The sequence below is a fragment of the Phalacrocorax aristotelis genome, chromosome 1, assembly GCF_949628215.1.
Source record: "Phalacrocorax aristotelis chromosome 1, bGulAri2.1, whole genome shotgun sequence".
NCBI classification, from domain to species: domain Eukaryota; kingdom Metazoa; phylum Chordata; class Aves; order Suliformes; family Phalacrocoracidae; genus Phalacrocorax; species Phalacrocorax aristotelis.
In genome coordinates, this window is record NC_134276.1 from 208,600,790 (window position 1) to 208,618,150 (window position 17,361).

Consider the following 17,361-nt stretch of genomic DNA (forward strand, 5'->3'; position numbering starts at 1 on the left):
AACTGATATGGAAAATTCCTAGCTCTACCAAAAGCGATGGGGGTGGGGGAAGACATTTCCTACCCCCCCCATCCACCCCCCACCCCCCACACTCCAACAAAAAAACAGAACAGCAACAACAAAACCCAAGAAGGTATTTCCAATTGGGTTAAAAAAAATTCTTTTTCCTGTTGAATTGAAAAATAAAGGTGTAAATCCAGTAAAATGCTCTACTTGATCTGAAATTATACACTCCACTTTGGGAGACTCAACCTTTTTTTTCCCTTCCCATTAGGATTAAGTCAACTTTGATACAGACATGTTGTTTCAAAACAGTCAGAACCAATAAAATATTTTTTAGAACTCGCTTTGCCTCCATCCAGAGGATCTTTTGGCAAGTAAACAAAACCTACATCAATATACACAGCTCCACATTATCTGGATGTGCAATTTTCAGCAAGTATCTAAGTAAAAAATTATACCTGGCTTCAAAACTGATTTTAAATGGTCTCTCAAAAGCATACTGAAACAGTGGATGAAATACAGACGAAGATAGATAAAATGCATGAAAGATAATCCCTCCTAAAAACTACCTGGACGAGAGGCAATCACATAGGCACACAGACTTATCAACAGTGGGCTCACAGAGCAGAGCTCTCATACAACCAAGTTTCCAACATTACCAGCTTTACCAGGCCACTTGATCATCATCTTTACAGATGTCCATCATAAAGAATGTAATGATACATTATTGCACTTCAAACCCTCCCCGAGTCCATGTTGTATGTGTCTTCCAATAACTAGTTCACAGGGATGAACATTTACTCTAGCTATTAAGCACATGCACTGATCACTTAGATTTAACTATACTAGTTCATGCTTTTCGCCTAGCTTTATAAAAAACTATACAAGTGTTGAACAAAACCGATAGTCCCTCAGATGTCTTTTCTCATTTTCAGAAAGCCTACTCCTATTCAGATGTTCTGGAGGGCTGAATCTTTCTTTGGGAAGTGCTGGTTTCTGTTGCTACTGGCTCATGGGAGTGGTTCTGGCAAAATTTAAAAAAATGAGACAAATAAATCACCATGTAATAAAATAAGTACACACCTGCTACAAGGTTCTGATGTATGTGAAAGGAAAATGGAATAGAGTACCAATCACCAAACCTGTTTATATAATTTTTTCCATTACTTTATGCAACTGTTGCTAGGCAGTCATGTGCCATGGTGATGAGTGGAGTGTGAATACCTAGACAGATTAGAGAGACATATGTTACTGAACACGTTACGTATGGTGTGTTTTCTCTCTAGACTGCTGTAAAAACCAAGGTACCAACTATCACTTTTCCCCAGTGGGACCACAATGTCAGATGGTTCAGAGAAATAGTTCAAAGGGTCTGACCTTGTGGCAATACAGGTATCACTTTCTGCTCTTAGTTCCACAGTTCTCTCTAGTGAGTTAAAACAGAGTACATGTACTACTGCATTTTAAATAGAGGTTTAAATGAAAAGAATGAATAAAATTTTTTTTAAACCCAGTCATTTTTAGAGTGGTTTTACAATGCATGCAATCTACGTCCTGAGACAGTTTATAAAGCCTACTCTATTCTTTCCAGAATCAGCTAGAAATATAGAATATAGAAATGTAGAAAGATCTGTATTGGAAGAGTAATTAACTGTTAATTATGGAGACTGAACAATCCTGTAAGAAACTTGTAAGAAGAATACCTTAAGAAGGAAGCTCAAGCAGCTGAACAGGGGAAAATGTTAGAGAACAAAAGTAATATAAATTATTTTCTAAATAAATGCCTTTCACTCTCCTGACATCCAATTTGAAATTATTGCTTTCCAATTGGTAATGTGTTTTAACATAAGCAATAAGAACAGCAGCTATAAAGAGCATGGTAAAGGCACAATACAGGATTACAGAATCATAAAACTTGGCAAAAAGAACAGCAGGAAAAGTCAAAGTATAACAATAAAAGGTGAAGATACAGTCAGTAAGTGCATGGGTAAGAGACAAAGACTTTTGGTCAAAAACACTTCGGGAGAACTTATAATAAGGGAAGCAAAAAGAAAATACTTGCACCATAATCAAGAAAACCAACAGCTAAGACACAAATCATGGTTTTCACGCCAGACAGGAAGAAGTGTGTCAACTACTGTAAAGGAGGAATCAGGAACTTTTATTAATAATCTAAACATTGAAAGGAAAGGGAAACTGGAAAGAAAGTTTGAGAATAATTCAAGTGGGAACTTTTTTGTTATGTGCCAGAGCAAGTTCCATTACTTTGCTCCAACTGTTTAGTAATAAGGTCAGATGTGATTTTCGTTGCACTTCACCGCAAATTGGAGCAGGACACCCACAATGAAGTTTCAGCAAGACAGCTGGTGGTGCAAAGCCGAGCAAATGAGAAAAGTCTGAGTGGGAGTCAGGAGATTGGAACTAATAGCTGAATAAATTAGATGTCCAATACCTTCATTTACTGAAACGATTTCATCATGAAATAAATGCATATCCTGTGTCTATATCAATGTGTAATATGAAATTCAAATCTGCTTTTACATATGTATGCAATCAGTTAGTCTTAAATGCAGCTGTATTTATTGTCTTAAAGTCCTGAATTTCACACTTATAGAGTACCCTCTTCAAAAACTAGTAGTTATACATGGAATTTCCAAATACTTTTGAGATCTTCTTACATGAACTCTCTCAACATCCATTTAATTTGAGCATATCAAAGTTGTTGAATATTTCCATGGGGAACCTGAGGTTTTTAAAGGAAGACAAACTTGGAGCTCCAAGGGACTCCAAGAGCACACTATGGAAACAAACTCAGCACCCACAAATAAATGTAGGACATTTTGGTCTAAAAACGTTCTGTCAGAACTTGGTAGTTTTCTTACAAAAGTTCTTCTTTGACTTCAACATGAACGCATCACATTTCTTGTCCGTTACACATAAATATATCTTTTTTTTTTTTACCCCAAACTGTCCAGAATGACAAGCTTTATGATCTTTGAGCACCTGGTTAATTGCAGATGGTCTGAAATTTCTGCACACAGCTGTTGAAGTCTCTCCTTTTCCAGCCCAAGCATTAATGCCAACTACCTCAATCCTGAACTTCCCTAAACTCAGAACAAGAGAGTACACTCCTAAACAATGCAATGTGCTACCAGTGGTTACAGTGATTAGTCTTCCAGGTTTAAATTTGCATTTTAACAACAAATCAATAAATAATGTACTTGCTGGATGCAAAAAGCCTACTATTTGTTACCAGGTTCCCTAAAAGTTTGTTACCCAGGATACCTAAAAGTATCACTAATAAACATCAGCACTAAAAAGAAATCTAACTGCTAGCAATGTTCTAAATCACTGCGGTACTGAGCAAACAGGTTGCCCAGAGAGGCTGTGAGGTCTCCGTCCTTGGAGATATTCAAAACTGGCTATGAGCAACCTGCTTTAGGTGACCAGCTTTAAGCACAGGACCCTTCCAGCCTCAGCAATTCTTTGATTCAGTTTTAAACATAGGGATATTATTTGTCAAATTCAAAATACATTAGTAGCCTGTACTTCTTCCTATCAGCATCTTTAATCAGCTAAACTAATACCAAAACAAGACAGAAATAAGCTACACTGCAAATTTAAAGGTAGCATATCAGGGTATATGAGAAGCTGTTCAAGCAATAAGAAGATATCAGACATTCATATGAAGCGCTATTCTCACACAGAGCAAGTAAAGCGTACGTATAAGCACATAAATCAAGCTACTGCAAACATCCGGTTGAAGTAAGTTCATTTGAGGTCCTAATATCACTTTCTATGCCATTTCTATGATATATAATTACAGCAAGAACAGTGATCAAGGTTAGAAATAGTCCACAGAGATATCTTTCTCAGCATCCTACAAGAATGAAATAACCTGAGTATCACCAAGTCAAAACTCATGACTCAGGCTTTCAGCTAATGAACACAGTTACAAAGCAAATCCACCCCACATCCTCTTCCGAAATACACACTAGGGTTATGAAGAGTCATTTTCGTACTTTTTTGCTTAGTTAGCTCTTATAGTAGCAAATTTTACTTATTTATAAACACATTAGCACATGACTATTGTGGTGTTGTAGTCACATTATAAATGAGGACAACAAGTGCTTAAAATCAAGCAAAATGCCAAAGAGTCACATTGGGGATCCTCCTCTTTGGGGATATGAGAACACACTTCTAAACACTGCCTAAACAGGGAACCATCACCTCGTCTTTTCCCCAATTTTACCTCCTTTTACACCTTAGCAGTTCTCCCAAATAGCATGATTTTTTTCACTGACCTTGTTAAGGCCTTATCCGATGTTTCAGCATAATGAAGGTAAACTTGATTTTGTGCTCTGGTAGTGAACATTGGTTTAAAAACTACTCACCTCTGTTATATGAGGATTAGGATTAAATCCACAGAGGCTGCAGACTACTGTATGACACTGTGTGCACGTGTTGTAATTGGCCTTTTCTGGAGTGTGCAGCAGCAGTTCAGTGGTTGTGCAAAGAGGACAGAAGGTTTTCTTTGGGGCGGGCTCAGCAGGTTGGGCTGCACCAGCTTGCTTTTGCTGCGAGGGTTTTTCAGTCCCTGGTTGCTGGCCTGGAAGTTTTGTAAGTCCTGGTTGTTGTGCCGGGGGCTTTGCGGTTCCTGCAGTCTGAGAAGATGGTTTTGTAGGCCCTGCCTGTGGTGGCACTTGTTTCACAAGCCCTGTTTGCTGTAGAGCTGGCTTCCCAGGTCCAGGCTGCGATGGTTGTTTTGCAGATCCTGTTTGCTGAGCAGATGGCTTTTCAGGTCCAGGTTGCTGAGACAGCTCTTTCAGAGGCCCTGCTTGCTGCGAAGATGGCTTCACAGGACCTCCTTGCCGCGCCGGCTGTTGAGATGGTTGTTTTACAGGTCCTGGCTGCTGCGATGATGGTTTTGCGGGAGGTGGTGGTTGGGATGACGTTCTAGCATTGTCTGGTTGCTGTGGTGATGGTTTTGTTTGGCCTGTTGAAGGTTTTGCAGAAGTTTGTTGTTGAACAGGCCTTGTTGGTTCTGGCTGTTGAGGCAGAGATTTTTGCGGTCCTCGTGGCTGAGGTGGTTGTTTCGCTTGTTCTAGCTTAGAGTCTGCTGGGTGACCAGGGCCTGGTTTCTGAACTTGCTTTGGCTCCCCAGGCTGCTGCTGCTGAGGCACTGGTTTGGAAGACTCAGTTGCGGTAGGTCTGACAGGTCCTTGTTGTTGAACAGCTGGCTTTGGAGACTGTTGTTGAGCTGGGTGTTTTGCTTGGCCCCTCTGCTCCTCGGGTTTGCCTTGCTCTTTCTGGGTAGCTTTTTGTTTCCTACCGGCTTCTTCATGGGTTGCATCTGAATCTGATATCAAATCAAAAGGATTGAATTTGTTCACAACTGAAGTTACTGCACTCAATGGATTGGCTTCTGAGAGAAAACTGGGCATCATACTTGGCTTCTGATCTTCTTTAAAATCAGTCCTGGATTTTGATTCCCTTAGACTAATAGAAGAAGGGCTCCGTCCAGGTGCCCGTTGTTCTGTCTTCAGCACATCTACTGTTCTGCTTTTACTCAAACTTGGTGGTCCCGGATCTGGAGGCTTACCCGGTTGCCTGGGATGGTGGCTTGTATCAAGCTCAGGATGTCTGCAGACAGAAAATGTAATAAAATTAAAATAATGCAGAGTACTAGAAAAATGAGATAAAATAAGGTGTATCTTATTGTGACCCTGGAAGTGCTCTGGTAACACTGTGAAGTTTCTCAGGTGCTTAAGTGTTTGCAAAACCAAGGCTTATAACAAAAGGTGCATGTAAAAAGTATTTAAATAAAAATTATTGTTCTATAAAGGTTTATACAAGTATTCAGTCATAGATTTATTATTTAGAAAATAATCTAATATGACAACGTTTAACCAGATAACTTTCTCTTCAGAAATCTGAAGCACTCAAGACTACAACTTCCTATTTTACCTAAATCCAAATGACTAATTCTCCACTCCATCCTTTGGCATACAAAACACTCTGGGAGACAGAGAAGACTAAAAGAAACAGAATTGTGAAAAAATCAGCAGATCAAAGCACAGTCGTACAAGAAAAACACTGCACAGTGCAAAATGTTTATGTACTTGTGTTTTGGCTACTTGTACAAAATTTGGATATATTTACAATTCAAGATGCAGCAGGGACTTAAAACCCTAAAATCCAAGTACACTAAGAAGTATATCCTTCTAAGTATTTACTTTGCCACACATCCTCTCACAAATCAAAAGAATCTTCAGTCCGATAAAAGATGCCAGTTCACAGAATTAGTCCTGAAGCTTTTTTTTTTCCAATTTTTAAAAAGAACTCCTATAGAGTTTCCTCCCAGAACCATCCCAACAATTCACACTGCCCAGCAATAAAATCTCTCATTATGCCAGCATTTTTCCCAGTTCTCTAACATTTTGCTGTGTGTTCATATAGGAGAAAAACTAAGAATGTAGGAACCAAAATCAAGATCATGTCTTCACATGCAGTACAGTATTCTACTTGTTGCTATAGTCAGCTGCAGCTGGAGGAAATAATATTGTATGCAATGCTATTGCTAAAGGATGTAGTAAAATATTCTATTCAGTGCTATCACTGTGCTTTTGCTGGAAGATACAGTGTTCTTGTCAGTGCCACTACAGTGTTGCAGATATAAAATTTTCAGTTTCACTTTGAGAGATCCAGTTAACTGTGATCTCATATTTCCAGACGTGACATTTCTTCTTGGCCATTCATGAGCAAAATAAACAACCACATATTACATCTAACTGTACTCCTTAACTAAATAAATAAATAAAAAATTGCACAATTCTGTTCTAGAGTTTTAGCAGAAGTCTGCAGAATTGTATATAGTAGACACATTGAAAAATGTAATTTACACTGTTAATGTTACCATGGTTTACTATTATTTCTGATTAATATTTCAAGTCTTCACTACATACCTAGCAATGGCAATATAAAGGACAAAGCTAAGCAGTAGCCATTTCTATGCTTGTAATTCTTACAAGATAGTGAGAAAATCACGTGTTGCATCTGAATGTTTTATAAACTAAGAATTTCCATATGAAATGCTTCCTAAGGATGAACTACTTCCAGCCTTCCATAACTCCGTTTACCCTTTCAAATTCTTGTAAAATTATCGGCCGTATACTGGGAAGGTCACAACCTTAATGTGGAACTCGCTGGAATAGGTGCATTTCCATTGGCATCAGTGAACACTGATTAACTCATTATTCATTACAAGAAGAATTCAGAAAAGCCCAATGACAAAGTAATTCCTTCAAATATTTGTCATTTTTGTTTGTTAAAAGAACAATTTTATACTCTATTTAGCAACTTGGTAGGTGTACCTGTAGCTCTGCTTCTTGAAATTTAGGAAGCTCTCTGGGTTTACCTGAAGAGGTACTGCTTCCTAAGTGAAACCATTTCAACTGTTCTATTAGTGGCAGTCTGGAACACTTCCAGTGTTCATGTTTGCAAGTGTTCAAAACGTTGGAAGGTTTCATTCAACAATGCCAAGAGCGACAAGGAGGAAAAAAGAAACAGGACAATGGTAATACTAAATCTCAGGTCAGGAAACGGTACCATGCCCAAATCTTACAGTGTGAAGGTTAAAGGAAAAAAAAAAACCTGAAACTGTTGGACTTGGACATTAACAAGAAGTAACTGTGGATCCCTATAGGAACAGAGTTGTCTCCAGCTTCCATTTTTATCAAAATCATGTGCTCCATAAATTTCCACCTGATCAGATGTCAGGACTCAAAATGAGATTAAAATCCATGAATCTAGAAAATAAAAAGCCCAGATGATTCTACAAGACTGCTGGTGTATTCTGAGACCAGACTTTTCTTGCCTTTTTAAATAACAACGTTTCTAAGCAATGGAGACAGAGCGTGGTTAACTGGCAGGAAGAAAACAGAATTGACAAGGAAAATCTTCTTGAGAAATGTTACCTATGTCAAAAGCCAGCACTTGCCCCATTTAGTTTTAGTGAGCTAGAAGTTGAAGTCTTCTGTTCTAGAACTATTTTACAACCAGCTACAGACTGAGATTTAACAGTTTTAATTAATCTGGAGAATCGGAAATCCTCAAAACAAAAAAAAGTCTTGTCTTTATTTGACAATAATTTTCTTATTTTCAAACCTTTTGAATCATGAAAAAAACACTATTGTTTTAAAGTTTTCAACCCAGACTCAGTCAAAATCATTTAGTCCTCCCTTACCTAATTGTTTTCTTTGTGCTGCTATGTTTCTCCTAACTTTGGCCTCAATTCACAGAGTTCATCCTTATTCATTTACATGAATACTACGGTGAAATCAAAGCTTACTTTGGAGTCAAGAGAAGACTTAACAAAAAGACTATTGGTCTAGCTCTTGAACGCCATAACTATAAAGACCTACTTTAAAAGGCATGTCTTTTTCCCATTCATCAGTGTAAGTAGTTTTAGAGGGAAGCACAACAATTACACAACTCAAGCAAGTTAGATCTTTTTATATCTACAGATATGTATAAACTTATGCATACCCCTGGTAGCTAATTTTTTTTTTTTTAAGTCAACAGTGATGGCATTAACAAAAATACATGCTGCTTAAGGACAATACACCACAAACACAAATTAGGAGTGTGACACTTAGTAAGACTTCTTAGCATTTCCTCTCAAAATGCAGCAATTTTTTTGTTAATGTATACTGTGATCAACTTAATTAACAAAAAAAAAAAAAAACCAACACACCCCCCCCCCCCAAAAAAAAAACAAACCCAAACTAACTCAGCAAGTGGACACTGACTCAGTTACAGAGTCATGCAATGAAGCTAGAACAACTGGAACTTGCTTACAAATTGACTCTATGTTTTACCTAAACTTCCTAACCATAAGTTTTCTGAAGACAGGTAATTGAAATCAGATAGAATGATTTCCATAGGTGCTAAGCATCCCAAACTCTGACTAGAACCCAGAGAATAAAATGTTCAAAGGAAAAAAAAAAAATTAAAAAGCTAGATTTGGTTTAGGCAGCTCACTTTAAGTGCTCTACACGTAGATGCTTATACTAAAATGCATAATAAATATTAATCGCATTTATTTAGCTATTGCATTTTTGAAGACTTAAAAGCTCGAAGCCTAGAGAAGTCTTAGAAGCTACAGCATGTATTTTATGGTGGTAAAGGTGCAACTTCCTGGTACATACATTACTCACTATTAAAAAGTCTGCAGTTGCAGGAATTGTTACTTCAGGATATCATCAATCATGAGAAATTTGTACACTTCAAGACTTGGGAGTGAAAGCATTTAGAATAGGAAATAATCATTAGCCTCCCAGATAAGACTAGAAAACAGCTAATATTAAAATGGAAATCACAAAGGAAAAATCCACTTAACACTACAGAAATACCTAACAGACAGTGCAACAGGGACACTGTCATAATGCAAGGCTACACAAACTGGAAGCCAGAATTCCTCTTTTGATCACCATTTCAGTCACTTAACATGTAGACTGGCATAGCCACACTAGAAAAAAAGCTGTTGGGAACAACAGCTCTAGAGCATCAGTTAAGAGGTAAGAGGTATTTTCCACCTGTGATTTCTTTGGCCACACAGACTTAAGAAAAAAGCTTGAAGCTAGGAAATCTGAGTTTCAGCAGGCTCGTTCTTTACTTAAGTAGAAGTCTGGAAGATGCTGATCCTTAGTCTTTAGAAGAGTCTTACTCCAAGGGTTCGGATTAGGTTGTTAATAGTTATTCCCATCATTCTTTGTAGGTCTCAATAGCAAAGAGAGGTGTGCAAGAGGAGCAAGTAAAGCCACAAAACAAGAGGAGAGACAAGTAGTAACCTCATCACAGTGTGAAAAACGCTACAACGGGAACTGCAACAACCCCACAAGAGAAGCTAGCTGATAGGTTATTGCACTGAATTGTAAAATGCCAACTTTGACTAAAAGTTAAAAGGCTGTAATTCGCAATTGTAGAGTGCCTTTACTTTAAATGGAGAGTGAAAGTAGGGTACACTAACAACACCAAAGTAGTTTCTGATATCATAAATATGTTTCTAGGAAAGCAGCCATTTATAAATGCAGAAATATTCATATCGCAATGAGTTTAGCCTCTTCTAAACTCTTCCAAGGACATTTATCTTACTTTTTACTGGAACATTAGCATGACACAATAAACTTTTAACGTCTTTGCTCATAGACTGTTATACTAGCCAATATGACTTTTTTTTTTTTTTCTTTTTTGCCATTAGTATCTATAGAAGCTGGGCAGAGCCCTGAACTGAATGGAAAAATGAATTTTATATACAGTGTTAATACCTGTTTAATAATTATGCAAGACATAAAATAGGACTATTTGAGTTCCACCTTTAAAAAACTGAGACCATCATCTCAGGTATAATCCCAGTGACTTCAGTAGTTTGCCCGAGGATGAATCGGGTCCCACCCTCCTTGCTTCTCTTCTTCTAGAATCCATTTATATAAACCCGATATTATATAAACTCAATATGCATTTATCTAGGGTGAGGTCAATACACGAGGACCGTGTCGAACGGCCAGCCGAGGAGGCTTCTTCCAGCATCCTCCTTCAAGACAAACAACACACCCAGCCCCGGAGACTGAGAGAGCAGCGGAGGCGGCCCCGGCTGCGGCCGGGGAAACGCGCGGGTTCAGCACCGCGGACAGCGGCGCGGGGTCGGGACGGCGACGGGGGCTCCGGGCGGCGGGAGATCGCGAGAAGGGCCGGGGGGGGCTCCGAGGGGGGGGCGGGGGGTGCTCCGAGGGGGGACGGGGGGGCTCCGGGGCGGGGGCAGGGGAGCGGGCTTGTTGCGCGTCGGGCAGTGAATTTACTAAGGGGCAGGGAAAGAGAGGGGGAGGCAATCGCCCTAGCCTTCGCATATGCACGGAGGTAAAGCCATCACTAAGCAGAATACCAAATCCCAGGGCAATCTATTTCATCTATTATTTCGTCTCGCTTTCCCCTTTCAACAAAAAAAGGAAAGGAAAAAAATCAAGAAGAAAAATACAGGGGAAAAAATAAACTGAAACAGACTGTCTCAACCTGTGAGTATTTAACGAAGCCAAGTGATAGTTGTAGAGGTAAGGAATCGGCAGAGCAATGGCTAGCAAATGCATCGTGCCCAAAAGCTCTGAAAGAGCCAACAAGAATCTCCTTCTCCAGCAAGAGATGCTTACAGAGCCCATCAGCCCTGGGGAGAGCTGCTCCGGCTACTATGTGAGCTCCGGGGCACTCCAGCCCCGTAAAGCGCGCGCACACGCGCACACACAGACAGAGACAACCGAAGCCTCTCTCTCCCCTCCCGCGACACAGAAACTACCCGAGCTCCGGCTCGGTGCGGAGGAAGGGAAGGGGAGGGCGCAGCCCACCATAGCCCAGCACCGCCGTTATTATTAGGAGCCACCGGAGCGGGAAGAGCAGGCGGGTGCAGGCTCCATCCCAGCTCCCGCATCGTGCAGCCGCCCCCGTCCCTCCCTCACTCCCTGCCCCCGCCCGCAGCGCCCGCTCCCTTTGCGGTGGGCCCCGATCGCGCTGCGAGTCGCCCCCCGCCCCACCGCGAGGAGCCGGGAAGGGAAGAGCGGGAGAAGGGAGGTTTTCCGTGCGTGCCTTTGCATGGGAGGCGGCTCCGCGCCGGCGAGGCTCCCCCTGGGCAGCCCCTGCGCCCTTGACATGACAGCGGCGATCTGCCTCCTCTCATCCTCGCTCAGCTGGCTCAGGTCCGCGTCCACCCCGGCCGGCACCGGGCGCTGCGCGGGGGCCGCGGGGCCGCCGCCATCCCCGCCTGCCGCCGCCGCCCCTTCGGGGAAGGCGCCCAGCCCTTCGCCTCCTTCCAGGCTCGCCTCGTTGCCCATGGCCGCCGCGGCTCCCCGCTCGCCTCGTCTCCCCTCGGGCGCAGAGCGGGCAGGGGGCGGCTCGCCGGCGCCCAGCCCCGCTCCCCGCCGGCGCTCAGCGCTCCGCGGCCGCCGCCACCACGGCCCCGCACGGCGGCGGCAGCAGCCTCAAGGCCGGGCTCGCTGCCCGCCGCCGCGGCTGCCGGGGATGTGCGGCGCCGCCGGCCGCGCTCCGCCGCCCCGCGCCGCGCATGCTCCGGGCGGGGGGGGGGGGCGGCTCCCCCCGCGCACGCCACCGCCCCGCGCCCCGCCCCGCCTCGCGCCACCGCCATTAAAGGCACCGGGCACGGACCCGGACCTGTCGCTCGGGCGCCCACCGCGGCCCCGCACCGCACAAGCTTAGCCGGGCGAACGGGCGGGCCGTGGCCGTGGCCGGCTCTCGGGTGGGGATCCGGCGCCCACCCCCGGGGCCGCCGCCTTCCGCTCTCCTTCCCCCTGCAGGTGAGGGTGCGCTCGCCAGAAGCCGACGCTTGGTGGGGCCGCCCGAAGCACAAGCAGGGGGGGCTGGAGACTCGTTTGGAGGACACCCGTCCGAGCAGCCCCCCCTCCCCGAGCAGAGCGAAGTCGGTCCGGTTGCTCAGGGCCGTGTCCCGCTGTGTTTGCAGCGCCTCTGGGCCGCTGCCCCAGTATTTGACCACCCTCGTGATCGCTGGCTCCAGTGTGTGGGTGTTGCTCCGGGGCTGGTGAGCCCCAGACTGGACGCAGTCCTAACGCGGCCTCGCAGCTGCTGAATGTATTGCGAAGAACCACCTTCTTTAGCGCGCTGGCGGCATTGGAGGTAGCACAGCCCAGCCTGGCGTTGGCATTCCCCACAACTACGGCACGCTGAGGAAACACGCTCACCTTCTCACCCACCAGGACTTTTTCTGGAAAGCTGCTTTTGGGCCAGCCTGTCCTGGTGCACAGAGTTATTCCTTCCCAGGTGGAGGACTCTGCACTTGCCTTTGCTCAACTTCATGAGGTTCCTGCCAGCCCATCCCCCTGCCTGCAGGGGCCCTGCAAGCAGCAGCCCTGCCTTTGAGTTTATCTACTGTTCTCTGAGCTGGCATTGTTCACAGACTTGCTGAGAGTCTATTCCAGGCCCTTGCCCATATCATTAACAGACATTGAATATTATTAGTCAGAAAGGTACAACTAGTAACGTGCCACCAGCAGGACTTGAAGCCACTAACCACAACCCATCTGAGCCTGGCAGCTAAGTCTATTTTTCACCCACTGTACAGATTTCACTGATTTTGGCTATAAGGATATTCTAGTCGATTGTGCTGGAAGCCTCATGGAGTGTGAGTTGCCTGGGGTAAACGTGCTGTTTGCAATAACCTTCCTGTCCTCTGTCTACTTGGACACAGCTTCTGGGAGGATTTGCTCTGTAACCTTCTGCATTACCCTATCTGCCTTGTGGATCCCCTTTCCTGAAGACAGGTGCAGTGTTTGCCTTTTTGTAGTCATTAGGGAACTTTCCCAATGACCTTTTGAAGATGATAGAGCGACCTTGCAAAGGCACCAGCCAGGTCCCTCAGCGCCCTTTGATCCACCCCATGAGCTGCTGCGTACCCAACTGGTTTAAGTGCTCTATGAGTCTGTCTGACTCTACCACAGATCATGCTTCACACCCACATACTCTGATGCTCAGCTCAGGGACCTGGGAGACAAGAGTTCAAACCTTATCCATAAAAGCTACAGCAAAGAGCCACTAAGTACTTTGGCCGTTCTTGTCCTTTGCCACTAGTTCTCCTGCCTCATTGATCAGGGGGCCAAATTTTTCCCGAATCCTTTCTAGAAACCTTACTAAATTGTGGCTGCATTTTGAATATTCTGATGTGTTTGTTAAACATCTAGATCTTCACAAATATCAGTTGTTTTAGCTGCAGGGACGTGACAGCGTTTGGTGCTCTTGCTTTTCTCCTGGAGCACCATTACTATTTTTCTTCAGACACAGTTGTATGCAGATCAGCCCCAAAATGACTTACATAAGGATGCTGTCCAAATATTTATAGTAGTCTTGTATTGTAACAATCAGAGACCATTTTTTCCAGTATTGGTTCACAGTAAATTATGAAATCAGTAGCAGTTGGGGGCCTCCCACTTGTCTCTCAATGACTTTAAGCTACGCATCAAATGAACAGCTCAACAGAGGACATGATGCAGCACAGAGGGAAAATCCTCTAAATGGAGTAGCATGAAATGAGCGTAAGTGGATGCCTATTTACACTGTGTTCTGGGTGAAGATGTCAGAGGGGCCTGTGGAAGAGGTGACACGTGACGCAGTCGCACCTGAATGAAGGTGGAGTCACTTGGCACATGAAGGAAAGATACAAATTCCAGTTAAGGATGTTAGAGGGAGGCAAATACAAGTCCCTATTCATTTGGCACAAGTGAATGTCGTGCACTTAGGTCCGAACAGGTGTGCAAAGTGCTGCTGCATGGAGAAAGGCAAATGCACAGCAAAGATGCAGAAAGAGGATTTAATCGGTGAAAGCATTTGGTTTTCTGAGATGTACTAATGTAAGCATTCATGTGCATGTAAATATACACACATATTTAAATATTCTGTGGAGGGTGGTATTCCTGTCCTTTAGCTGGGTAGTCTGGAGTTTTATTAAGTTCCCAAAAGCAATTTTTGTTAAACAAACCTCTTATGTTTCTTTATTCAAAACCAAAATAAGTAACTAGGGCCTTTGACTCAGACCCAGAAGTCATGTTTAAAAACAGAAGGCATATATCAGAGATAAATGCAGACAAAGCACGTGAGATCGAACCATGTTAAATTCACTCAGTAAAACAAAACTGGGGAAATAGCATTTTTTCTAGTTCTTACTGATCAAAACTATATACACTGTTCCTATTTCACTGTTAGCATATCCTGAGATAGAGGATAGGAGGAGAGACACATATAATGCCTAAGGAAGTAAGAGGAGCCCAAATGGAGGCGCAGCATGAGATATGACCTTCAGTGGGAAGTTCACTGAAGTTCCAGTTTCACTGGAGCCAAAGATGTCACCTTAAAATGATTATGATTTCAAATATCTTTGGGACTTTTGTGGAAACTGGCTCTTTTCACAGTTCTGTGACATTTACCTTTTCTTATGAAACAGCATGAAATCAATAGTCATCTGTCCCAGAAGTCCCACTGCAGGCCTGTTTTCCCTACATCCCATCATTTCCACATCTTTCTCCCCTTACACTTCACAGCCTGTCCAAAAGTGACACCAACTCTCTCATTTTGGTGTTACTGATGAAACTCTCAAACTAATGAGGCATAACATTCCCTTGTAGCAAGGAAAGGAGAATTCTCAAATGAATCAGCCTTTTTCTCAAAAGTCATAATGTCTAGTTTGCAAGAAACAGCTTGCTGGTGTCAGGCTAAACACTTTCATTAAAAAAATGTATTTTCTTAATCACTAGCACTGAAAAATATGATTAAAACCCTTCAGAGATAAAGCAGGCTCTTGAAAAGTGCAGATTAGAACTCTGCGTGTAAATTCAGAGGCAGAGATACAGAAGCAAGTTGCTTTCCCTCAGATACTAGGTAATATAAAAAAAGATAATCATGATCAGAAGCAGATCCAGCTACCTTTTGAGCACTCACAGGTTTTGTAGAGTTTTAATTGTGTTTGAATCCAAAACAGGTCAGCACAATCCACAAACACATTTTACAACATTAAGTCCATGCATGGTGGTATTATCCCTGCAACACAGTATATTTTAAGTGATTTAACTTCATTCTGACTGAGGACTGTGCTGTATCAGAACTTCCATCTGGGCCTGACCAGTTTGGCATGCAAACTAGATGCATCAGATCTCCAAAGGAGCCCATCCAAGTGAGAGGTGAGTAGGCAGAAGCAGCGCGAGGATGCTAGTTCATCTTTTGCCAGTGCTGAATCTGATCTGGAGCAAGTGAGTCTCAATTAAGCGTGTATCTTCAGCACTAAAATGAGTGCTTGAAGTTAATTTACTGATTAACAACACTGAAGACATCCGATCTTCTCATCAGTAGGCTACTTAGTATAGACGTACTTGTTACGTTTTCAAGAGGAGAAAAAGCCATTTACTGCATAGAATTTGGAGAAGTAAAGCTAAGATCATCAGAAGAAAGGAATAAGAGGTCAGTAACACTTTGGCATGAGCTGGCAAAAAGGGAGGGGAAGGAAAACTCTTATATCTTAATGATATGCCTGGCATTATGCCCAGATAAAAGTGAAGGAGGAAGAAGTTGTGTTAATCTTTAACGATTAGCAGAAACTACTGATCAGTACCACAAAGGAAGGTAAAGTTAAAGAGGAACTAGAATTTGCATAAAGATATTTATAACACTTTACATATTAATGATTTAATGTTCTAATTTGTACAAATACCTAGCTAAACGTTACGGTGCCCCTATCACATTTACCTACTCCATTTCAGAGGTAAAGGGACTGTGGAGAGTACTTTGAGTTTAAAAGACATGGCTGAGATGCATCCAACAGTTCGGTCCATCTGCTATACAGAACGAGCAATGCCTCTTAATGATAGCTTTTTCCAGACAGTTAATACAAAACATTTGATAAATACATTTAAATATATAAAAATAAAGGAAAATGCAGAATACCACAGTGCAGTCAGTTACACAACGATGCTTGCTGTCCTCTCCTATTCACCATGTCAAAAATGTGTTCAAAAAACATGTAGACATGGCGCTTCAGGGCATGGTTTAGGAGACACGGTAGTGTTGGGTTGATGGTTGGACTTGAGGATCCTTGTGGTCTTTTCCAACCTTAATGATTCTATGATTCCATGATTCTATGATCTCAGAATGCAAGTGAGCACACTGCGCCAGAGGTTAAATGAGCCCAGGGGGGACATACCAAAATCATGTTGAATCAATATAGTGAATGGAATTCATCCAATACAAAAATCCTGCTTAAGCTTTTAAAGGATGAAATAAAAGAGTATGAATCTGTTTTCTGGAAAAATGTTGTGCAACACCTAGGAAGTAATAATTTCAAATATAAGTTACGTCTGTATAAGTGCATAAGCTGAAAGGACATGATGCTTTAAACTACACATTTGTGTGTGCCCCTGTATGTGCCCCTGGTGCAGGTTATATGAAATACCTATTAAGGACTGGAAACAAATGCATACACGCTGCACTAAATGGCTGTATGCTCTAAAATGAGAACACAGGAGAGTAAGACTACTTCTCTCACAAGTACTAATTCTGTGTCAAAACTACTCTTACCTACATACCAACCAAAGTTTGGCTGAGAACTGCACAGCAAATGTTCTTCAAGATCATAATGAATCTCCAGTCTCACCTGACTTACCAGTCAGCAAAACCACCAGTAAAGGATGATAACAAGTTGCTTTGCAAAGCATTGTGTATTGCTGTTCTATACATAGGACTCTCCTCTCTCTACACATAATTTTCTACTCCATCACTTTGTATATGCAGGTTGAGAAA

General features: G+C 42.6%; 1 protein-coding gene across 1 annotated transcript in view; it reads right to left on the minus strand.

Moving 5' to 3' along the window:
* The window catches only part of PCLO (piccolo presynaptic cytomatrix protein), a 368,745-nt gene extending 356,652 nt beyond the window's left edge, over positions 1–12,093 (minus strand). The window contains exons 1-2 of the mRNA XM_075081514.1: positions 11,638–12,093; positions 4,398–5,646 (exon numbers count right to left, since the gene is read on the minus strand). Of these exons, the coding sequence (XP_074937615.1) occupies positions 4,398–5,646; positions 11,638–11,882 (1,494 nt within the window). The 5' untranslated portion in view covers positions 11,883–12,093. The remainder of the gene's footprint in view (positions 1–4,397; positions 5,647–11,637) is intronic.
* Between the last annotated feature and the right edge of the window lie 5,268 nt (positions 12,094–17,361).